Below are 20,814 nucleotides of genomic sequence, written 5' to 3'. Positions count from 1 at the left end.
ACCTCAAGTGTTGGTATGAATTTTTCTAGGTTGTAGAATTTAAGGATTCTGTGAACAGAACAATTCTTTTACTCTGTTCTGTGATAGAAAGTTATTACCTAAATTTGCATTTCTTTGACACTTAGTGAAATTAAATATCTTTTCTTCTTTAAACACAGAAAAGCAGTTACAATTGACCCTTGAACAATGTGGGGGTTACAGGCACTGACCCTCTGAGCAGTTGAAAATCCATACAAAACTTTATGTAGTGTTTATATATATATATATATATATATATATATCTCTGTACACACACATACATATGTATGTATATACATATATATACACATATATAAATACTACAATACTACACAATCCATGATTGGTTGAATCCAGATACAGAATCATGAAAACAGAGGGCTGACTGTAAAGTTACACTCAGATTTTTGTCTAAAGGGTTTGTTTGAGGTACCCCTAAACCCTGCATTATTCAAGGACCAACTGTATTTACTACTGAAAAAACTGCATGTTTAAGTACACCCGTACAGGGAATTTCCTGGTGGTCCAGTGATTAAAATTCAGCATTTTCACTGTCATGGCCTCAGTTCAATCCCAGATCAGGGAACTAAGATCCCCCAAGCCCCATGTCATGGCCAAACAAAACAAACAAACAAACAAACAAAAACCAGACCTGTGCATTTCAAACCTATGTTTTCCAAGAGTCAACTGTGTAACTTCCTCAGTAAAGAATTCTCTATAAACAGAATGGCCTCAACAACTATGAGGCCTTTTACATTGAAAAATAGCCCTGGGGCAAATAAATCACTATTGAAGTGAAGGGCTTCTCATTCTGGAACTAAGACAGCACAAGGTTTTAGACTAGAGACTGGTAATCTTCTGTCAAGGGCTAAGCATTTAGTAACATTTTGGCCTTTGCAGGCCATGTGGTCTCTGGCAAAACTCCTCAATCATTTTGCCACTGTAGCAGAAGAGTGGTTAACATGCAAACGAACGTGGGTGTGTTCCCATCAAACTTTATTCAATTAAATTTGAATTTCATATAACTTACCCATGTCAAAATTATTTTTCCTTTGATTTTTTTAAAACCCAACCATTAAAAAACATAAAAACCCATTCCTCAAGGGCCACACAAAATGAGATGTAGGCCAGATTTAGCCCCAGGGCTGCAGTTGGCCAACCCATGTTGCAAGACTATTACTGATATTCTCTTTTGAACATGCTTGCCTACCCTAACATCCTGGCATTTTGCAAAATGCCTCTGATTATTATAACGTTTATTCAGTGAAGCTCAAATAATCCTGCAACGTCTTTTTATGCATATCTCAACCACTGAAGTGCTGACTGCAAACTTAAAGCTAGGTCTCCATGAACCTCAAACTCCACTTGGCACAGTGGCTGAGGAACACCTCATATGCCACTGTTCTTGGATAGCTCAGACAAGAGGTACAAGAGGAAATACAGGAGGCTGGGTAGAGAACTCACTGTTCGAATTGGCGTAGAGAGTTCGAAGGGAGAAGCCACTGAGCGTCAGCTCCCTCAGCTGGTTCCGCTCACAATGCAGCTGCTCCAAGTTGCACAAGGAGCTAAGATCTAAGTCAGTCAGCCGATTGTCCCGCAAATCCATGTGGGTGATGTATTTATTTCCCTCCAGATTCTCAATAATCATGGTTTTTAGATGGTTCATCCTTAATATTCAGAAATAAGAAAATCATTAGAATAAATTCTACTAAATGTGCTTACCAAAAGAAAAAACAGATGTTCTTCTTGTCTCTTTGCTAAACAACTTAAGAATTTTACTCCTTGCCTCATTTTGCAAGGTACTATGTAAATAACCACAGATAGTTGTACCTTGGGTTCTTTGTTTACAAGCTAAGTTAGAGACTGTGTAGATTGGGAAACACATGTACAAATTAAAGAGAAAGAAAAGGGGACCATGTCCACAAACAGTTAGTCTAAAACCTGCATCCAAATACCTAGTAAGGTTAGGCAGGGATGAAGGAATAAAACAAAGAAATGAGAAGATGAGTATAACCTTTGGGGCTGGGACTAGCAGGACAGTCATAGAGTAAGTACCACATAAAAGCAAGAGCAAACAGCCACACTGCCTCTCACTGCTCTGCCTCCTCTCCAGTGCCAAGATTCCCATTACATTAATTAAGGGAGAGGAAAACAGTCTGTTATCTATATGGAATAGTTCAAGGGCAAGTAAAAGAAAACGATGACTTCTTTGATTTCTTCTATACAGGTATATGATTTAATGCATGCAGGCTTGTTCTCATTTTCCTATTCTTCAATAAATTTTTGTTACTCTGTCTTTATGAGGGACATCAATGGATTAGTGTAAATGACAGAACATTCAGTATGTGTGTTTTACTACTTTCATTTAGGAAAAGATTACAAATAAATAATTTTAAAAAGGAATAAAACTCATTAAAATATATTACTAGTAAAACTGGTAACATTTCAATTCTAATACCACAGATATCAAGAAGAAACCCAATGATTCAACAGAAAGATGTCAAGTTTATTATGGAAAAATACAAACCACCAATAAGCATACAAAAAGATACTCAACCTCATTCATAATAAATGCTGATTAAAATGATGAAATACTATTTTCTTCCTACTACAGTAACAAGGAAAAAGACTGCTAAAATCCAACATTGGTAAGGATGAAAGGAAATGGGAATTCTCATAAAATGTTGCTAGGAGGTAAGTCTGAACGATCTTCATCTCTACCACATGGTACACCTATCTCATTCATAAATCTCTCTACCATTAAGTGAAAAATGAAGCTTTACTACAGCTTTAAAAACATACATTGTTCTAAAATCCTAATGGTTTCAAGAGTCTTTATTTTTAAAAAGAAAATGTAAAGGAACACCAGAGGTAGACAAAAAGAAAGTGCAGTGAACAATGACCAAAACAGACTTCCCTGGTGATACAGTGGATAAGCATCCCCCTGCCAGTGCAGAGGGCACAAGTTCGATTGCTGTTCTGGGACACATGACGCAGAGCAACTAAGCCCGTGCACCACAACTACTAAGCTGGTGCTCTAGGGCCCACGAGCCACAACTACTGAGCCTGCATGCTGCAACTACCGAAGCCCATGTGCCTAAAGCTTGTGCTCTGCAACAAGAGGAGCCTCCGCTTGCCGCAACTAGAGAAAGCCCACAAGCAGCAGTGAAGACTCAGTGCAATCAAAAATGAAAAAGAATGACCTCACCTCAAATCCACATGTTTGACATGGCTCATTCGTTTCAGCACCCCCAGGTTTAGCACTTCCACTCGGTTTCCGGCCATAAACACTTTATCTAACATAGTGAGTTTCTCATAAACCTCGGGAATTTGACTAAAGTTGTTGAAGGAAATTCCCAGGGAGGACAGCTGTTGTAGATTTCCCAGTTCTTCAGGTAAAGCGGTCAGGAAGTTGCCATCAAGACAGAGGGTTTGAAGACTGCAAGAAGAAAACAACACAAAACTCCCTGATGAAACGTTTTAACTGGAATGGATAGAACTAGAATTATGGATTTTTACTTGATACTAATTTATTATAAATCCAATATGATTAGATGCCCTCAGTCTATCTATAGAGACTTACTAAGATGACTTAAATACAGATGGTCCCTTTAACATCAAGGGTAGTCAGAGCCTCCATGGTTAAAACTGAGGGACTAGTCTCTTCTGTAGGCAAGTAATTGCTGCTGACTAGAATTCTCAAAATTTCATGATCTATTTCACTGCAAGAGCTCATGGAACTACCTTTATTCCAAATACCAGACAAGTTCCTTACACTGCAAACAAAGGAAAAGACAAACCCAGTAAAAATCAGGTACTTACTTCAGCAGACTGCCAATCTGACTCGGCAGGTCATGGAATCCATTACAGGAAAGGTTGAGCTCAGTCAGGGTAGGAATTTCACATAACAATACAGGAAATGACCCAAGCTTATTATGGGACAAGTTCAGGCCCTTCAGCTGAGAAAATCTAAAAAGCAAAGGCACATTATACTACTGAATGAAAAAGTGATGTTATAAATGTCCATCAAAGAATGTGTTCTGCATATATTTACTGAACATTCAGTATGTGTCCAACTGTGTGTGGCACAGACACCAGGATGACTAACGCCCAGTCTGAGCTATCAAGGAAACCAGGTCTGGTGAGATGGGAGCTGTTCTCTCTTCTCCTCAGAAAGGCAGAAACTCTTGGAAAACTCACAATGGTACAGTTATTTTCTATCAAGTTGAATCAATACCATTATTGATATGCTTCAAATAATTTCCTTTATTAAATGTCTACATGGAATATACAAAAGCCTTACAATTAATCAATTCATGGACACAGGACTAGCTAACAAACCTGTGGATCAAATCTCATTACCAGCAATTTCTCTTTTTGTAAATGACTGAGCCAGTTAGTTTAAAAATACGTAGGTGATATGCAGTTTTACTGTAATGTGATGATACACAACACAAAATAGTAATTTTCAACACTTCAAATTTTTGTAGAAGTATCTACATAATGTCTCACTGAGAGACAGTATCATCATAAACTGGATCCTGAAGAGTCACTCCTGTAATTCTACTTAAGAGTATTATACTTCATTATTATACCAGTGCAAGATGGTACGGCTAAGGTGACGATCTCCACAATGATGAACCGTATCATCTGCTTCTAGACTTGAATCCATGGTACCCCTCTCTAACATTTCTCTTTGAAAATTTCAACTTTTGTCTTCCATATATCCTGACTTTGAGTACTGATTGTTCCTTTGGTTTGGTACCTTGACTTCCAATTTCCTAAGCCAGCCCTCAAACAAGATTAACCCTATTTTCATAGAAATTCAGAAGGAAATACTAGAAGTCCACTTCCTTAAAATTATAGCTTGTTTTAATTTTTAAACATCAATATCATTAAAATAATTATCTCATTACGACATAGAGGCTTATATTTGAAAACTTTGCAAAACATTTCAGATGAGGTAAAAATCATAAACTTTTTGAAAATTATGAAATACTAGTTACAAAGTATGTAAAATATGTCATTTCAATGTGCATTTAGCTTTTTGATTACCATGTAGTTTGAACGCTTTAACTTTCAATTTCTCCCCTCCCCACAAGAAGCCCAATTACTTACACCATATATTTATTCACTTCTACCCATTTTTTAAAGAAAGGAAGGAGGTGAAGTTGGAGGGTGGGAATGGGGAATATATTCTAACAAAGAAGATGGAAAAATATATGGGTCATTGTCACTTAGGACTGAAATGGTTCCTTTATTAGGAGAGAGAGGTTTCATCACTGACAAAAGGCTTGTGAGTTGGCAATAGCAGGTGCAAAGGAAAGATAAAAGCTCTAACCTGGGAGTGGAATTCTTGAAATTTGGCCTATTTCCTTTAAGTTATTTAAGTCTGAAACTTTTGATTTAAAAACTTCCCAAATATGGTATCTCTCTATTTACCCTGGCTGCAGATCATGCTCCACTGTCAATGACTTATAGAAAAAGATTATCCAGATCAAGGGCAGCTTGATGCTGCCTCCATGTCAGAAACTTTACATCTATCATATCTTATACAGAGGGAAAAGGGGGAGTGGGAAAACTGAACAAAAATTCTTACTTCTTCAAAAGGGAGGGGAAATTTTCAAATATGTACACAAGGGGTAAACATGCTTATCTACAGATATTGACTACAATTAGATTTTAGTAAGTTGGTCTGGAAACCTGTGCCCCACATACTTGTAGAAAGTGTCAAGGCCCCCTGGTCTTTCTAATTGCATGAAGTTGTGTCGCAAGTTGAGGTAGGTGATATCTTGACTGTAGAAGAGATGCTCAGGAACCTCCTCAAGGCTGTGACACGAGAGGTCGACAGTACTGATGCGCTGGGACACCACCTGGATGAGGTCACAGAGAAGAGCCATCTGAGCCAGTGCTGAATGTCTCCCACCCAGCGGAGGATGGAACAGCATTGACACAACAAGGAACCAATTAATAAGATGGGGAAGACAAAAAAGGTCATAAGATCTGAGTATTCATTTATAAGAAGCAGTGAATTTTTACTTTTCCCCCAAAACTGTAAGATGCTTGAAAAAACAGGTATAAGCTGTAACGTGTCTACAAGTTAAAAAAAAAAAATCAAAAGATGCAAAGTTAGTAATAGCTCATGCAGAAAGTAAAGTTAAGATGATTCCAAGTAACTGTTCAAAACTTTAGGAGGGGATGTGATATTAAAAGATCTTTTAATATGGCCTTTTGTAGCCACACAAGCTCAGTTCCTAACTTGCGCAGTTTCTTCATCTGTCATGAGGAAAATTAAAAAACCAAGTATGCAGCACTGCTACTTAGCATGTAAAAGATGCTCAAAAAATATTAATTTGTCTTTACAAGGGCAGAAGAATAGAAAAGCTGTTTAAAATTGAAACTAGTTTTATTCATAGCAGATTACTATCACAAATACAGAAATAACACTGAAACAAGGTTTATATTGCTATAATAGTATACTAATATAACATGGGCTGTGAAAATGGATCTAAAAAAAACAAAATATCACTACAAAAGTCATTCATGTTTTGGTGGCATGTCATTATACTGAAACAATCTTTAATGCAACTACCTAGCCCCATAAAGAAAAATGCGTTTAAATCCTGAAAAGATGGCTAAGAAGACAAGAGAATTTGGAAAATGAAATATAATTTTAGAGCACTTCATCTTTAGGGGACATCTCCATCTATCACAGACCACCAAGGTGGGGGGAGAGTCATTTGAACCTCATTGTGTCTCTACTCCTTCAAGCCCCTACCTTCCTCACAGAGTTGGTACCTGAAAACACTTTTGAAAGCGTTCTGCACTGTGCCAATATAAATAATAAGTTAAGGACCTGGGAGAATTCCATTTCATTCACTATGTATTCAGAAAAGCCTGGAGTGATGTACATAAGAATTATAATTCGATCTCTTGGGAGTAAGTTCAGTTTCAAAATATCTTTCTGTTGGTTTCTCTGCTCTCATCTCCCCATGAGGACGTCTGACAGCTTTTCACCTTGGAAGCTTGCCGCTGCCACCTCTGGTACTCAGCCAAAGTCTCAAAGCTGACAAGATAGGTCTGCGCTTGGGCTCCAGCTGAGCTGAATGCAAGGGAGTACTGACGTCGCTTCACTTCTTCTACCTGAAGAAGCGGGGAGAAAACCAGAACCAATTAAACAAAACAATTCCAATCCAAAAAACCACAGGACAATAACAAAGACAAACAACTCAAGTTTTTTAACTAGGCAAAAGATCTGAAAAGATATTTCTCCAAAGACAGAGGAATGACCAATAAGCACATGATACAATGTTCTACATCACTGAGTGTGTGCTCAGTCGTGTCTGACTCTTTGTGACCCTGTGGACTGTAGCCCGCCAGGCTCCTCTGTCCTTGGAATTTTCTAGGCAAGAATACTGGAGTGGGTTGCCATTTCCTACGCTAGGGGATCTTCCCAACCCAGGGATCGAACCTGCCTCTCTTGTGTCTCCTGCATTGGGAGGCAGATTCTTTACCACTGTACCACCTGGGAAGCCCTCTATGTCATTATTTATTAGATAAATGCTAATCAAAACCACAAGGTACCACCTCATATCTGCTAGGATGATTAAAATAAAAAACACAGATAATTACAAGTGTTGGGTAACAAGCATTAGCAGGGATGCAGGGAAACTGAATCTGGGAATGTAATATGGTACAGTCACTTTGAAAAATAGTTGGGGAGTTCCTCAAAAGGTTAGAAGTAACCATGTAATCCCGGAGAAGGCTCCAGTACTCTTGCCTGGAAAATCCCATGGATGGAGGAGCCTGGAAGGCTGCAGTCCATGGGGTCGCTGAGGGTCAGACACGACTGAGCAACTTCCCTTTCACTTTTCACTTTCACGCATTGGAGAAGGAAATGGCAACCCACTCCAGTGTTCTTGCCTGGAGAATCCCAGGGACGGGGGAGCCTGGTGGGCTGCCGTCTATGGGGTCGCAAGAGTCGGACACGACTCAAGTGACTTAGCAGCAGTAGCAGCAACCATGTAACCCAGCAATTCCATTCCTAGGTATATACCCAAGAAAAAAATGCATCCACACAAAAATTTTCTGTGAATTACAGCAGAGTTATTCATAATAGGAAAAAGTAGAAACAGCCTCAATGTTCATCAACAGGTAGATGTATAAACAAAATGTAGTACATCATACAATACTATTCAGCCATAAATGAGAATAAAACACTGATACACACTACAACCCACATGAACCTTGAAAACATTACACTAAGTGAAAGAAGCCAGTCATAAAGAACCATACATTGTATGATTCCATTCATATGAAATGTCCACAATGAGCAAATCTGTAGAGACAGAAAGTAGATTAATGGATGCCTGGGGATAGAGAAGGAATGGGGAGATGAAGGCTAAGTAGTGCAGGATTTCTTTTCAAAGGGTCATAGAAGTATTCTAAAATCAATTATGATGACGGTTGCCCAACTCTGTGAATTTACTAAAAGCCACTGAGTTGCATACTTTAAATGGGTTAACTGTACAGTATATGAATTTCATCTCAATAAAGCTGTTGAGAAAAAACCAAAGGGGGAATTCTCTGGTGGTGCAGTGGTTAGGATTCTGTGCTTCCACTGCAGGGGAGTTTCAGAACAGGAGAGTCTGTAGGCCCACAAGGTAAGAGCCAAAGTTTTCACTTCAAAGGTAAGACTGCTCCATACCTTTTCACCACCACTGTGGTTCACTGGAGATAGCTGTCTGCCTGCCTGCAAGGGGTACCCTGGCCTCCTCTTTGGACTCACCCCGTCTCTTACTTTTGAGGTGATGGGCTAGAAGCCATTTCTGACCCCGTCCAGCACAAACATGGGGCAGAATGAAGAACAGGGAACATGCAAACCCAAAGGTTACTATAAACTGGCAGAGACATAACCTGACTTCATGCTCTCCAGACCTACTAGATTTTAAAGGGGATAATCTTCCTCAATAGGTCCTTTTGAAGGTTCTTTGGATACCAGCCCCCTAATTCAACCATTAGTGGCTTCTCACCTACAGATTCCTTAACCAGGCTAACACATACTATTCCAATAGGCAACCAGTCTCTCCTCAGACGTGAAGGAACCTGGTGGTCCACTGACAGCTCGTCCTCCAGTGATGTCTGCTGGCCCCTCCAGGTGGCCCCACCAGACATGAGAATCCACCCACCCACCCAATGGCTAGTGTTTCCTCTTAACCCAGTTGGGTCACATACTAACAAACCCAAGGAATACACAAGGATCCCAACACATGAGTTAGGCTCTGTGCTCTATCAATCACTAAAGCAGCCTATCTCATCCTCAAGACTTCCTGGTCAGAAGGCAGGACACCAGTGCACTATGTCCCCCTTACTGCAGGGAACCTGAATCAGGATTCCATGGGTTCTTTTGAAACCTCTTTCACTGGGCTTGAGGAAAGAGTCAGAACTTCCTCCAGTCCCACTTGGGGTGATGGTACGGATTCATAGCACAACAACAGCTTTCTTCACCAACCCAGCCTATATACCATTGATGAAGATGAAGTATTTTTATAGCTATGGAACCGCTTACATCTTTGTCTGACATCTCACTTCTGTATGTCATAGCTACTGAATCTCGGTGAGTCAGCTGGAAACTTCCAAGTTATAAATCATTAGACTTCTGGTGCCAAGTAAAGACTGAACCAAATGGCAGAAACACAAAATACTTTTAAACTAATAAGAATCATATTAAGAAGATCCAATAAAATTAAATAATATTCATAACATTCAATTGTGATGCTTACAACTAGGCTATTTTTATTAGTAATAAATCACCACAATTCAATGAGTTTGTGTCAAAATAAAGGACTTTGTTGAAATGAAGAACAGGCATTACTGATTGCTTTAGAATAATCTTTTCTTCTAGATATTTTTTATGGGATGTTTGACACAGAAAAATAGTCATATAATGTCAAATTCTGAGAAAGGCTTGTAAATCTCCCACTAGAAGTTAATTTGTCAACTTCGGAGTAATTTTGTTAAGTTTTGCAATATGTATGTTGAGACTACATGGTAATACACATAAAATGTTCCTCTCATCAGGTTCCAGTGAGCCTCCTTATCCCTATTAACGCTTTTGCACATTAATGTCTTTCTCAGGAGACAAGTTTTACTGAGGTATAATTTACATAAAATTTATGTGTTTTTTTTTAATTCATAAACTCTAAGTGAACAATTTGATGAGATACATAGTTGGACAACCCCATCACCCACAAAACGTCCCTCATGGCTGTTTTGCGGCCAATCCCCTTCTTCCATATCCTGGTACGACCACTGGTTTCTTTTCTATGACTACAGTTTTTTTTTCAATTTCACGTAAATGGAATCATACAATAAATAGACTTTTACATCTGGCTTTTTCCACTTAATGTTTTGAGACTCACCCTTTTTCCTGTGTGTATCAGCAGCTCATGTCTTTTCACTGCTCAGTGGCACAGTGAATACAACACATGTGGATACAGCACATCTGTTTTATCAATTTACCATTCAGTGAACATTTGGGTTGCTTCCAGTTTGGGTCAATTATAACCAAAATTGCTAAGACCATTCACTTATACTTTTTGGAAATATTTGTGTTCATTTCTCAGTATCTAAGAGAAATGCTCAGTCATCTGAAAAGCAGATTTTTAACTATAAGAAACAAAAAAAACCTGTTTTCCAAAGTGACTGTGTTCCCAGTTGCTTCTCAACTTTGCCAAAATAGGTTATTTGTCTATTACCAAGTTGTAAATGTCTTGACACAAGTCCTATGTTGCATACAAACTTTCATGTGCTTTGTATGATGTTAGTATAACCATACCAATTTTCTTTTGGTTGCTATTTGATTAGTGTGATTTTTCTATCATTTCACATTCAACCTTCTAAGTTTTAGGTGTGTCTCCTATAAACAGTAATTAGTAGAAAATATTTGGATTTATTTCCATGTCACTATAATATGTAATAACTTACCATGCTAATTATTTTGCTCCTTTTTCTCAATCCTTTTCCTGCCTTCTTTTAGCATTACAGAGTTTATATTCTCTTTTCCCACTCTACTTTTAGTAGTCATCCTTAAAATTTTTAAGTTTGTACTTGACCATTTTTCTAACAAAGCATAAAGCTATTTGGTGGTGGCTCAGAGGGTAAAGCATCTGCCTGCAATGCAGGAGACCCGGATTCGATCCCTGGGTTGGGAAGATCCCCTGGAGAAGGGAATTGCAACCCACTCTGGTACTCTTGCCTGGAAAATCCCATGGACAGAGAAGCCTGGTAGGCTACAGTCCATCGGGGTCGCAAAGAGTCAACAGGACTGAGAGAGTTCTTTCACTTTCTTTCTTTCCTCTTATCCAAAGACTGCATCACATGTTCCTCATTGAACACATCACCAAATCCTGAATGCTGTTCAGGAGTTTGAGCTTTAGTTGTTGAAATTTATATTTAAAATATAAAAAAATTTAAATCTTTTTACAATCAGTATTAAATTTACTACCATATTTTATCAGTATTTGCATTCATCATCTATTCTTATATCTTCCACTCATCATCTGTTCTTATATCTTATACCTTCCTTTGAATTTACTTTCCTTCGATCCTTTGTTGTTTTCTTCTTTTTTCCCCTGTTTATTTGGAGGGGTGTTGTTTTTTAGACATACATCTTTAGTAGTTCTTTCAGTGAGGTTATATGCCAGCTCATTTGTTTTATGTTGGTTTTTTTTTTCCCTCTTCAGCTGTGCAGCTGAAGGACCTTAGTTCCCTGACCAGGGACTGAACCCAGTGAAAGCACCGAGTCTTAGCCACTGGACCACCAGGTAAGTCCCTCATTAGTTTTTAAATGTCTGAAAATGTTCTATTTTGCCTTCAATCTTACAAAGTAATTCAACTGGATATAAAATACAAGTTGACATTTTCTCTCAGTAGCATTATCTGTTTCCAGTCATCTATCACTCTGATGACTTTGAACTGCTTTTCCTATCATGGAGAATTCTCTTGCACAGACGCAAAAAATGCAGGTCTCTCTGGCTGCTTGATAGGAGCTAATGAGCACTCCAGACTCTGAATTTCAGTCTAATGGGGGAAAAGGAGAAATAGGAAAGAATCTGTTTTGGTGGAGGATGCTAAGTTTCCAAAGGCAGCCTAGTTTCCAAAAGTAGCCACTACTTCTAGTTTCCAAAGGCAGCTGCTAGTGGCAGCAGCCCCTGGCTACTCTTGGTGGTACTACTGACAGCATTTAGTGCCTAGCAGTGGAAGCAGGGGTTTCTTCAACAGACGGGTTCTGCAGCAGAATCTGGGGCATGGATAGTCTCCATGAACATGAATTTGAGAAAACTACAAGAGATGCTGGAGGACAGAGGAGCCTGGCATGATGCAGTCTATGGGGTCACAACGGTCGGACACGACTTAGCAACTGATCAACAACATAGTCTTTGGACCTCTGAGGGGGTCTGTAATGTAAAAAACTTGTTTTATGTGTAAATTAGCCTGAGTCGGTTTCATTTAAACCTAAGAATGCAAAAACTCTGTGATGTAATCTTTAATAATGTTCAGAATGGCTTCTTTGAAAAGATGTGGAAAAAACTCTGAAAAGCATATGTGATTTTTTTTTTTTTTTTTTTAAATTAAGATGACCAAAGAAAGAGTAATTTATCTTTGTGGGTCTTACCTTTCCCCCAACCAGAGGCAATATGTGCATTTTCCCAGTCTGACAATCCTTCACTGAGGACACGATGAGGCAGGTGCCACAGAGAACAACCAGGCGTTCAGCCCACTTATGCAGCTGGGTCTTTCCCTTGCGTACATTATAGATGCCAGACAGAAGGATTCGATCCAGATGATCCATCTGGCATGGTTTTTCTGAAAATAAAAGAGTACATCAGAAGCCACCATTAAGGTAGTACAAAAATAATGAAAGGGAAAAAGAAAGCATTACATGTCAACATTCAGCAACCCTAATACAGATTTAAGTAACCAAGCAATATAAGTATTACAAAATAAGCTCTCAGTCTTAAAATGTTGTCCAGCCCTGAAGTTATATAATGGGAGCACTGTGACTTTCGGATGCCATTGTCAATCCTTCTTCCAGTCATAGCTCCCATGTACTCAAAGAAAGGCAGTATGACAGAGTAGTTAAGATCATGGACTCGGGAGTCAGACACTCAAACTTGAGTTCTGCTACTTACTTTGATTCCTTGAACTACATAATCTCACTGACCTTGACATTCCCCATTTATACAGTTCAGATCTTAATACTACCTACCTTTGGGAGGTCCTTATAAAAAATTAAGATAATGAATGTAAAGTAGTAAGCATGGTTTTAGATACAAAAGAAGTATGGAATAAGAGACAGCCACTATTGTGCTTAGTCTATCGCAGAAGGAAGAAATTAATAACTAGTTCTGTACACAATCCTCCATCTTCCTGCTCTTTGTGAGGAAAAGCTTTTGGCTGATATTTCAATCAACTATCCCAATCACGGTAGCAGAAGCTGATACAGACATGCAAGAGCGTCTCTATCTTTTACCACCCTTTATAAAACTTTACACGACAGGTAACAGTGAACAAAACAGCATTATGACAGAAGAAATGTTCTTGGTTAAAGTACTACTGGAAATAGACAGTAACTCTACACAGAAACGAACAGAAGTAGCAACAGTATGAGGCTGAGCATACAGCAACAGACTGGGAAGTGAAAAAAACTGGGTGTACTCAATACTATTACATAATTGATTAAACCCTGGGCACCATGGTACCCTTTTGACTGTGTGTTTCCTGTATAAAAAATGAGGAAATGGTCTGGCTTACTTCAAAGCTTTAAACTTTGTATGTTAACACCACCATTTCTCCTTCCAGTCTAGGCCAATCCTTTCATCTATATTCTAAATTCCATGTTCCTTGGGGAGTTTGGTTCTTCTTCCTTCTCACTCTTCAACTCCACCCTCCCTATCGTTTCTATCAAAGCTACAAAAGCACTCCAGTTTTCTCCAGTTCCCTCTCAGTCTCAACTGTAGAATTCCTTTAGATCAGGGATTCTCCAATTTCTATGTGCCCAAGAATTATCTGAGAATTAGTTTACAATGCAGAACGCCAAGACCTACCCACAGAGAATTTAATTCAGAGGATCTGGGATGGAACAAAGGAAAGTATGTTTTTAACAAGTATCTCAAGTAATTTAAATGCAGATGGCCCACAAATCATATTTTAAGAAACTCTATAAGTTTATCCTTTTAAGGCTCTTTTCTTCTCATTTGTGCTTCTATAGTAGCTATCTGTAGCTACTCTCAGAAAGGAATATTCAATTTTGGGGGGAATAAGTTATTTATACACAAAATAATATGCTGTCTTATTATTTTTGGAGGGTTTGCTAAGTCTCTGATCTTCTGAAAGTGGTAAAAAACAGAATGAGGAAGTTCTAATAAATGTTTGGAATGACTAATAGTTCTAGTTAAAAAAAGACTTACAATCTCAAAAGTCAAGACTAAGTGGAAAATTATGGTATACTTTGAAATGTCTATAAAGAAAATAGAAAATAGGGGCTTCCCCGGTGGCGCTAGTGGTAAAGAACCCACCTGCCAATGCAGGAGATACAAGAGACACAGGTTTGATCCCTGGGTCAGGAAGATCCCCTGGAGAAGGGTCTGGCAACCCACTCCAGTATTTCTGCCTGGAGAATCCCACGGACAGAGAAGCCTGGTGGGCTATAGTCTGAGCAACTAACACTTTCATTTTCATAAAGAACATGGATTATTTTATAATTTAAGAAAAAAAAAATGTTTCTAAAAAATCAAGGCGAGTTCTCTAACAATGCCCATAGTATAATCTCTAAACATTATGTTTCATTAAAATGAACCAGGAGTCCTTAGAAAAATCACCTATTTCTGGTGTGAATCAGATGATGAAAAGATCAGCTTAGGACATCTTTTTGTGTAAGAACTTAATGGAAAAATCTGGAATATTACCAAAGACTGTGCTGGGCTAGGCTTAGTCACTCAGTCGTGTCTGACTCTTTGCAACCCCATGGACTATATCCCCTCAGGCTCCTCTGTCCATGGGATTTTCCCAGCAGGAATACTGGAATGGGTTGCCACTACCCCTTCCGGGGGCTCTTCCTGATCCAGGTATTGAACCTGCATCTCCTGTGGCTCCTGCACTGATAAGCAGATTCTTTACCACTGAGCCAATTGCGTAGCCCAACTGGGGTCATGTTGGAAGGACACAGAAGGCAACCTGAAAGAGCTCCCAGGAACTGAGATGAGACAAATTAAGCATCAGAAAGAAAAATGTCTGCAATGAATTGAAACAAATATACATAAGCCCATGAGATCATGATGATACTCAAAACAGACAATAAAAAATGAAGTTACATAGACTTTGTGAATATAAACTGAAAAGTAAAGCAATATAACTTCTAGAAGTAATAAAGGGAAGGACTGCTAAATTGGACTCCATCAAAATGAAATACTTCTTTTAATCAAAAGATACCACTAAGGTTCTGGTTCTGAGTTAGAGAAAGCACACTCGGCCCTGTCTCTCCCATCGAATTCACCTATAAAACCTGGACAGAACATGTGGAACGCTGGAGAACCCCAAACAGGCTGAACACAAAGAAAGTCAAGCCCAGACAGTTCATAATCAAATTGCTGAAAATTAAAGACAAAGGAAAAATCTTTAAAGAAGCCAGAGGAAAATGAAGCACCGTTTATATGAGAACAACTGCTCGAGCAACTGCATGAAGGCTGTGCAGGAGCGCTCTGTGCTATCTTTCCAACTGCTCTGAAAAGCTAAAGCTAGTTCAAAATAAAAAGTTAAACCGATAAATAAACATTGGCTGATATTATCGGGGGTAAAAATGAAACATTTACTTACATCGCAAGAGTAAAACAGGAAACTTCAAAACAAATTTCAAACTTGGAAGCAGTGGTTGGTGAAGCAACCCCACCATCTGGTTTCATGACCCTGAACAAGTTCTATTAATATATTTTTAGGCCTTAATTTCCCAAGTTAAAGACCAAGGAGCTGGATTAGATGATCCCTAGTCCTGCCCAGGTCTCACATTTTATGGATCCTTTTTATTTCTCTAAACTGTTTCTCTATCAACTAAATACTAAGAGTACCTTAGAGGTTAAGAAGATGAGATTTAGAATCAGTTAAGACCTCTCCGGAGTAATAATATAATATCTACCTGAATGCTTGTAAGGATGAATTGAAAAACAGTACACAAAGTGCTCAGCACCTTAGTATGTGCTCAGCACATAGTGAGGGTATATTATAAAAGATAGTCATTATTAATATAATGAAAGTCCTGCCTTAAGCCTCCTTCTTTTCCTATATTTTAAGTATTACTTTCAATCTTTAACAGCTTCCACAGATTTAACACTCCCATGTACCTCACTCCCAGATCTGTATTTCCAAAGCTCCTGGTTCCACATATCTGACTACCTGCCAGACATCTCCAACTGGATGTCTACCACTGCTTACAGTTACACTTGCCTGAAACCAGATCCTTCTCACAAGTGAAGTCTTGTCATTCTCCCAAAGCCACCCAGGCTCAAAACCTCAGTCAGTTTTGCCTCTTAGGATCTCTTCCTCAACTCCTTTTTTTAATCAACCACCAACACTTACTATTCCTTCAAAAAGTCTCTATATGAATGATTCCTTCCATTCCCTACTTCGGATCCCTAATTCAAGCCTGAATTATTATCCATTCTGGTGCCAGAATCATCTTTCTCAGCCCCACTTGGATCCCATCACTTCCTCTACCATCTGTCAAATGAAGGGCAAATTTCTGATATTGTACTCAAGGCCCAGAACAATCTGGACTCAAATTATCTGATTCACAGAACATGCACTGAAATTCCTAATACCCTTCCTCTGTCCTCCTTTTCCTTTGTGATTACTGAAATTGTACCCATTTTTAAGGAACCAACTCAAAAACTACTTCTTCAGAAAGATTTCTCTGTTTCTAGAGACCTTCCTGATTTTCTAGAAGAACAGTAAAGGGGAACTTCCCCATCATCTATTACAATCTATCACGTAGGTATATTAATAAAAAATAGTGTTGGTATTAGCATTAGACAAAGAGATCAATGTAATAGGATAGAGTCCAAAAATAAACCTCTGCCTATATAGGAACTTAATAAAGGCAATGCATCAGATCAGTAGGAAAAGGATGAGCTATTTCATAAGTATTGTTGGGACAACTGGCTATCAGTAGAGAAAAAAAAAATTAAGTTAGATTCCTACCTCATATCACATTTTAAAACTATAAAAATACTTCAAGAAAATATAGAGGATGTTTATGACCTAGGACAGGAAAGGAATGTAAATGTATTAAAGGAAAATATTCATAAATATGATTAAGTAAGTCTTCTGCACCATAAAAAACAATAAATAAAACTACAAAACAAGTTACAAGCTGGAAGAAAAATATGTCACAAATACAGCATCCAGAGGATTTATATTCAGAATATATACACAAGTCTTTCAGATCATAAGAAAAAAGATAAACAGAAATATATAAAGGCTAATTCAAAGAAGAAACTAAGATCTACTATAACTATGAAACAATATTCCACCATTCTAGTAATCAAGGAAGCAAAATTAAAACAATAAGGCCATCATTTAATCCATCAGATTAGTAAAAACTTTAAATGCTAATAATATTAAAAGTCCCAATAATTTCATGTTTAAAGATATACTCTGAAGAACAGGTGTACAAAGATGCAGTTTTACCATAATGCTATGTAAAATAGCCCATCACTAGGGAAACTGTTATATAAACTCTAATACATACGTGACATTCAACAGTATGCAACGTAAAGAAATGCATGTAAAAGAGTTTTAAAAAAGACCTCCAAAATGCTGCTGGGAGAAAAACAGCATGAAGACCAATACCAAATGATAGGATTTATGTAAAAAACAAAACAAAACAAAACATATTTCTAGAAATACACATTAGATAGGAATAAAAGTTAGAATATTCTCAACAGGTATATACCAAATTGATTAGTATATCATAATTATCACACTATATGTCATTGCTTAATAGATAGCCACTACTGGTATACACTTGTACTGACTCAAAAACACCACTTGTAGGAATCACTTCCTCCCTCAACCCTAGAGGTCAGCCATTCTCTTGACTTTTAGAATAATCATTTCCTTGTTTTCTTTGTATTTTTGCTACTTATGTATTAGTTATAGCAGTTTTAACTACTGTAACAAAAAGAATGTATCTAACTCAACAGAAATCTAATTCTCTGCTAGGGCGGGCAGTATGGGTTGCCAGGAGTCAACTCTGTTGAGAAACTCCAGCTGAAGGTGGCTTTGCCATTTCAACACATGACTTCAATGTTGCTCAGATGACTGCCTTCCTAGCCTACAGGAGAGGAAAAGAACAAGAAGTCTGCATGGGAAGGTTTAGGAACCAGGTGTAAAAGTGGCACACAACAATTTCATTCCTTACCACTGATGAAAATTTTGTCACAGGTGCACATCTAACTGCATAAAAGATTGAGAATGAGGTAGAGCTGAGCAGTCAAGGCCAGTGTTGTTACGGAAGAAGGAAAGAGCAGATCTGATGGACAAACAGTGGTCCTGTCACACATCTCTAAACAATATGGCTGAGTTTTGCTTGTTTTCAAATTTTAAATGAATGGGAACATAATATGTGATTCTTTTGTATCTAGTTTCTTCTGTACGTGTTTATGCCCCTTGGATGGAAGTGTCTCAGACAACCTGTGAGAGAATATGGGACATAAAGAAATGCTCAGGCTGGGTGCTATGCTACCTGAACTATTCAGTCCCAGCAAGTCACACCTCCCAGACTCCACTTCCTCATACATAATAAGGAGTTGATTAACTGACTCTCTTAATCTCTGTGATCAATCATAATACCCACTCATCTTTAGTCACACATGTTATTTCAAGGCTTTTACATCATGAATCTGCACTGAGTCATTCTACTCATTTTCCCCCAGCACCCACACCAGCAAGACTGATAACTGGCATTTGCACAACGGCCCTTGAAGTACTGAGCAACTTTTATATTCGGCAAACACATCAAAACTAACTGGCCTGAACTTGGGCCCCTCTGACCCTCGCCTTATTAAGACTATATTCTAACTGAAGGCAACTCACCAAAGGCTCTATACATGAAATATTGAAAGCTGATTGATAAGCTATTAATATTTGCTTCAAAAAATACTTCAAATTCTTTAATACTCCTTTCTTCAAAAGGTGAGGCCTAATTCCCCACTCAACAGTGTGTGCTGTTTTTGGTGACACAATTCTAATGAACAGAAAGTGGTAAAAAGAATGGTGACTTATGAAACTAGGTCATAAAAACTGAAGTCGGTGTGTGTGTTTGCATATACATGTATGCACACGCTCATGTGCATGTGTGTGTGTCTCATTGCTGGGGGCAGCTAGCTGCCACAACATGAAGATATTTACACACCTTGAGAGAGGGGTCCACATAGCGAGGAACTGAGATCTCCTGACAAAAGCTGGTGAGAAACTGGGGCCTTTACCAACAGCCACATGAGTGAGCCACGTTACAAGTGAATCTTCCAGCCCGACTCAAGCCTATACAGCTTCAGCCAATAAAAGAGTACTATCTCAGGGCTTCCCTGGTGGTCTAGTGTTTAAGAATCCACCTGCCAACAGAGGCGACACAGGTTTGAGCCCTAGTCCAGGACAATTCCATATGCTGTAGGGCAACTAAGCCCATGCACCACAGCTACTGAGCCTGCACTCTAGAGCCTGTGAGCTACAACTACTGAAGCCTGCGTCCCTAGAGCCTGTGCTCCACAACAAGAGAACCACTGCAATGGAAACCCACACACCACAACTAGGAACCAGCCCCTGCTCTCTGCAACTAGAGAAAGCCCGCACACAGCAACGAAAGACCCAATGCAACCAAAAATAAAAAAAGAAATAATTTTTTTAAAAAAAGAATAAAGTACTTAGGATAAATTTAACCAAGGAGGTACAAGACTCATACACTGAAAGGAAAAACAGCCCTAAAAAACAATAAAGCTTACTAAATTCAGCAATATACACATCTGATGAGTCCATCAAATGTTAAGTCATATATAATAACTACCTACTTCTGAACATTCTTGAACTGTCCAGAAGTTCATGAACCTTATAAGGAATTTAAAAATCTGAAACTAAAGCTCTGATTTGATCGAGATGGTGGCAAAGGTACATAATAATTCGGAAGTCAGCAAAACACTAGAACAAAAAGAGCAAAAATAAAAAGAGAAGACTTTTGCTGTTGTTTTCTGAGCCCAATTTAAGGCAGCTTTGAATAAAATATTTTTAAAAGGCTGAAGTTACAGGTACAAATAATCAATTAAAAATAGTTAATGCTATATTTAAAATGGATAACCAACAAAGACCTTCTATAAAGCACAGGGAACTCTGTTCAATGTTATGTGGCTGCCTGGATGGGAGGAGAGACTGGGGGAAGAATGGATTCATGTATATGATTGACTGAGTGCCTTTGCTGCTCATCTGAAACTATCACAACATTGTTAACTGGCTATACCCTAATACAAAACGTTTTTTTAAAACAGTTAATATATTCACAAAGCCACTGAAAATTCTTACCACCATAAAATCGGAGCATACAGCCAAGGTCAGGATTTGCTGCCTCCTCTTGTATTCGTGCAGGGTCATCAAACCCCAGCCTGGATAAGTAATCATAAACAATCTGAAGAGGTCGTTCGGTAGGTTCCAGTCTCCTGCTTACACAATTCAGAAGAAAAATATTTGGTAAGC

At 38.4% G+C, this 20,814-nt stretch overlaps 1 protein-coding gene across 1 annotated transcript in view; it reads right to left on the bottom strand.

The window, feature by feature from the left end:
• PHLPP2 (PH domain and leucine rich repeat protein phosphatase 2) overlaps nucleotides 1–20,814 on the bottom strand; it is a 64,972-nt gene that overhangs the window by 23,590 nt on the left and 20,568 nt on the right. The window contains exons 3-9 of the mRNA XM_019979846.2: nucleotides 20,644–20,777; nucleotides 12,695–12,885; nucleotides 7,036–7,161; nucleotides 5,737–5,891; nucleotides 3,841–3,987; nucleotides 3,227–3,457; nucleotides 1,483–1,685 (exon numbers count right to left, since the gene is read on the bottom strand). Coding sequence (XP_019835405.1) covers nucleotides 1,483–1,685; nucleotides 3,227–3,457; nucleotides 3,841–3,987; nucleotides 5,737–5,891; nucleotides 7,036–7,161; nucleotides 12,695–12,885; nucleotides 20,644–20,777 — 1,187 coding nt within the window. The remainder of the gene's footprint in view (nucleotides 1–1,482; nucleotides 1,686–3,226; nucleotides 3,458–3,840; nucleotides 3,988–5,736; nucleotides 5,892–7,035; nucleotides 7,162–12,694; nucleotides 12,886–20,643; nucleotides 20,778–20,814) is intronic.

This window comes from Bos indicus, chromosome 18 (genome assembly GCF_029378745.1).
Source record: "Bos indicus isolate NIAB-ARS_2022 breed Sahiwal x Tharparkar chromosome 18, NIAB-ARS_B.indTharparkar_mat_pri_1.0, whole genome shotgun sequence".
Lineage (NCBI taxonomy): Eukaryota > Metazoa > Chordata > Mammalia > Artiodactyla > Bovidae > Bos > Bos indicus.
This window is presented reverse-complemented; position numbering and strand designations above follow the sequence as displayed.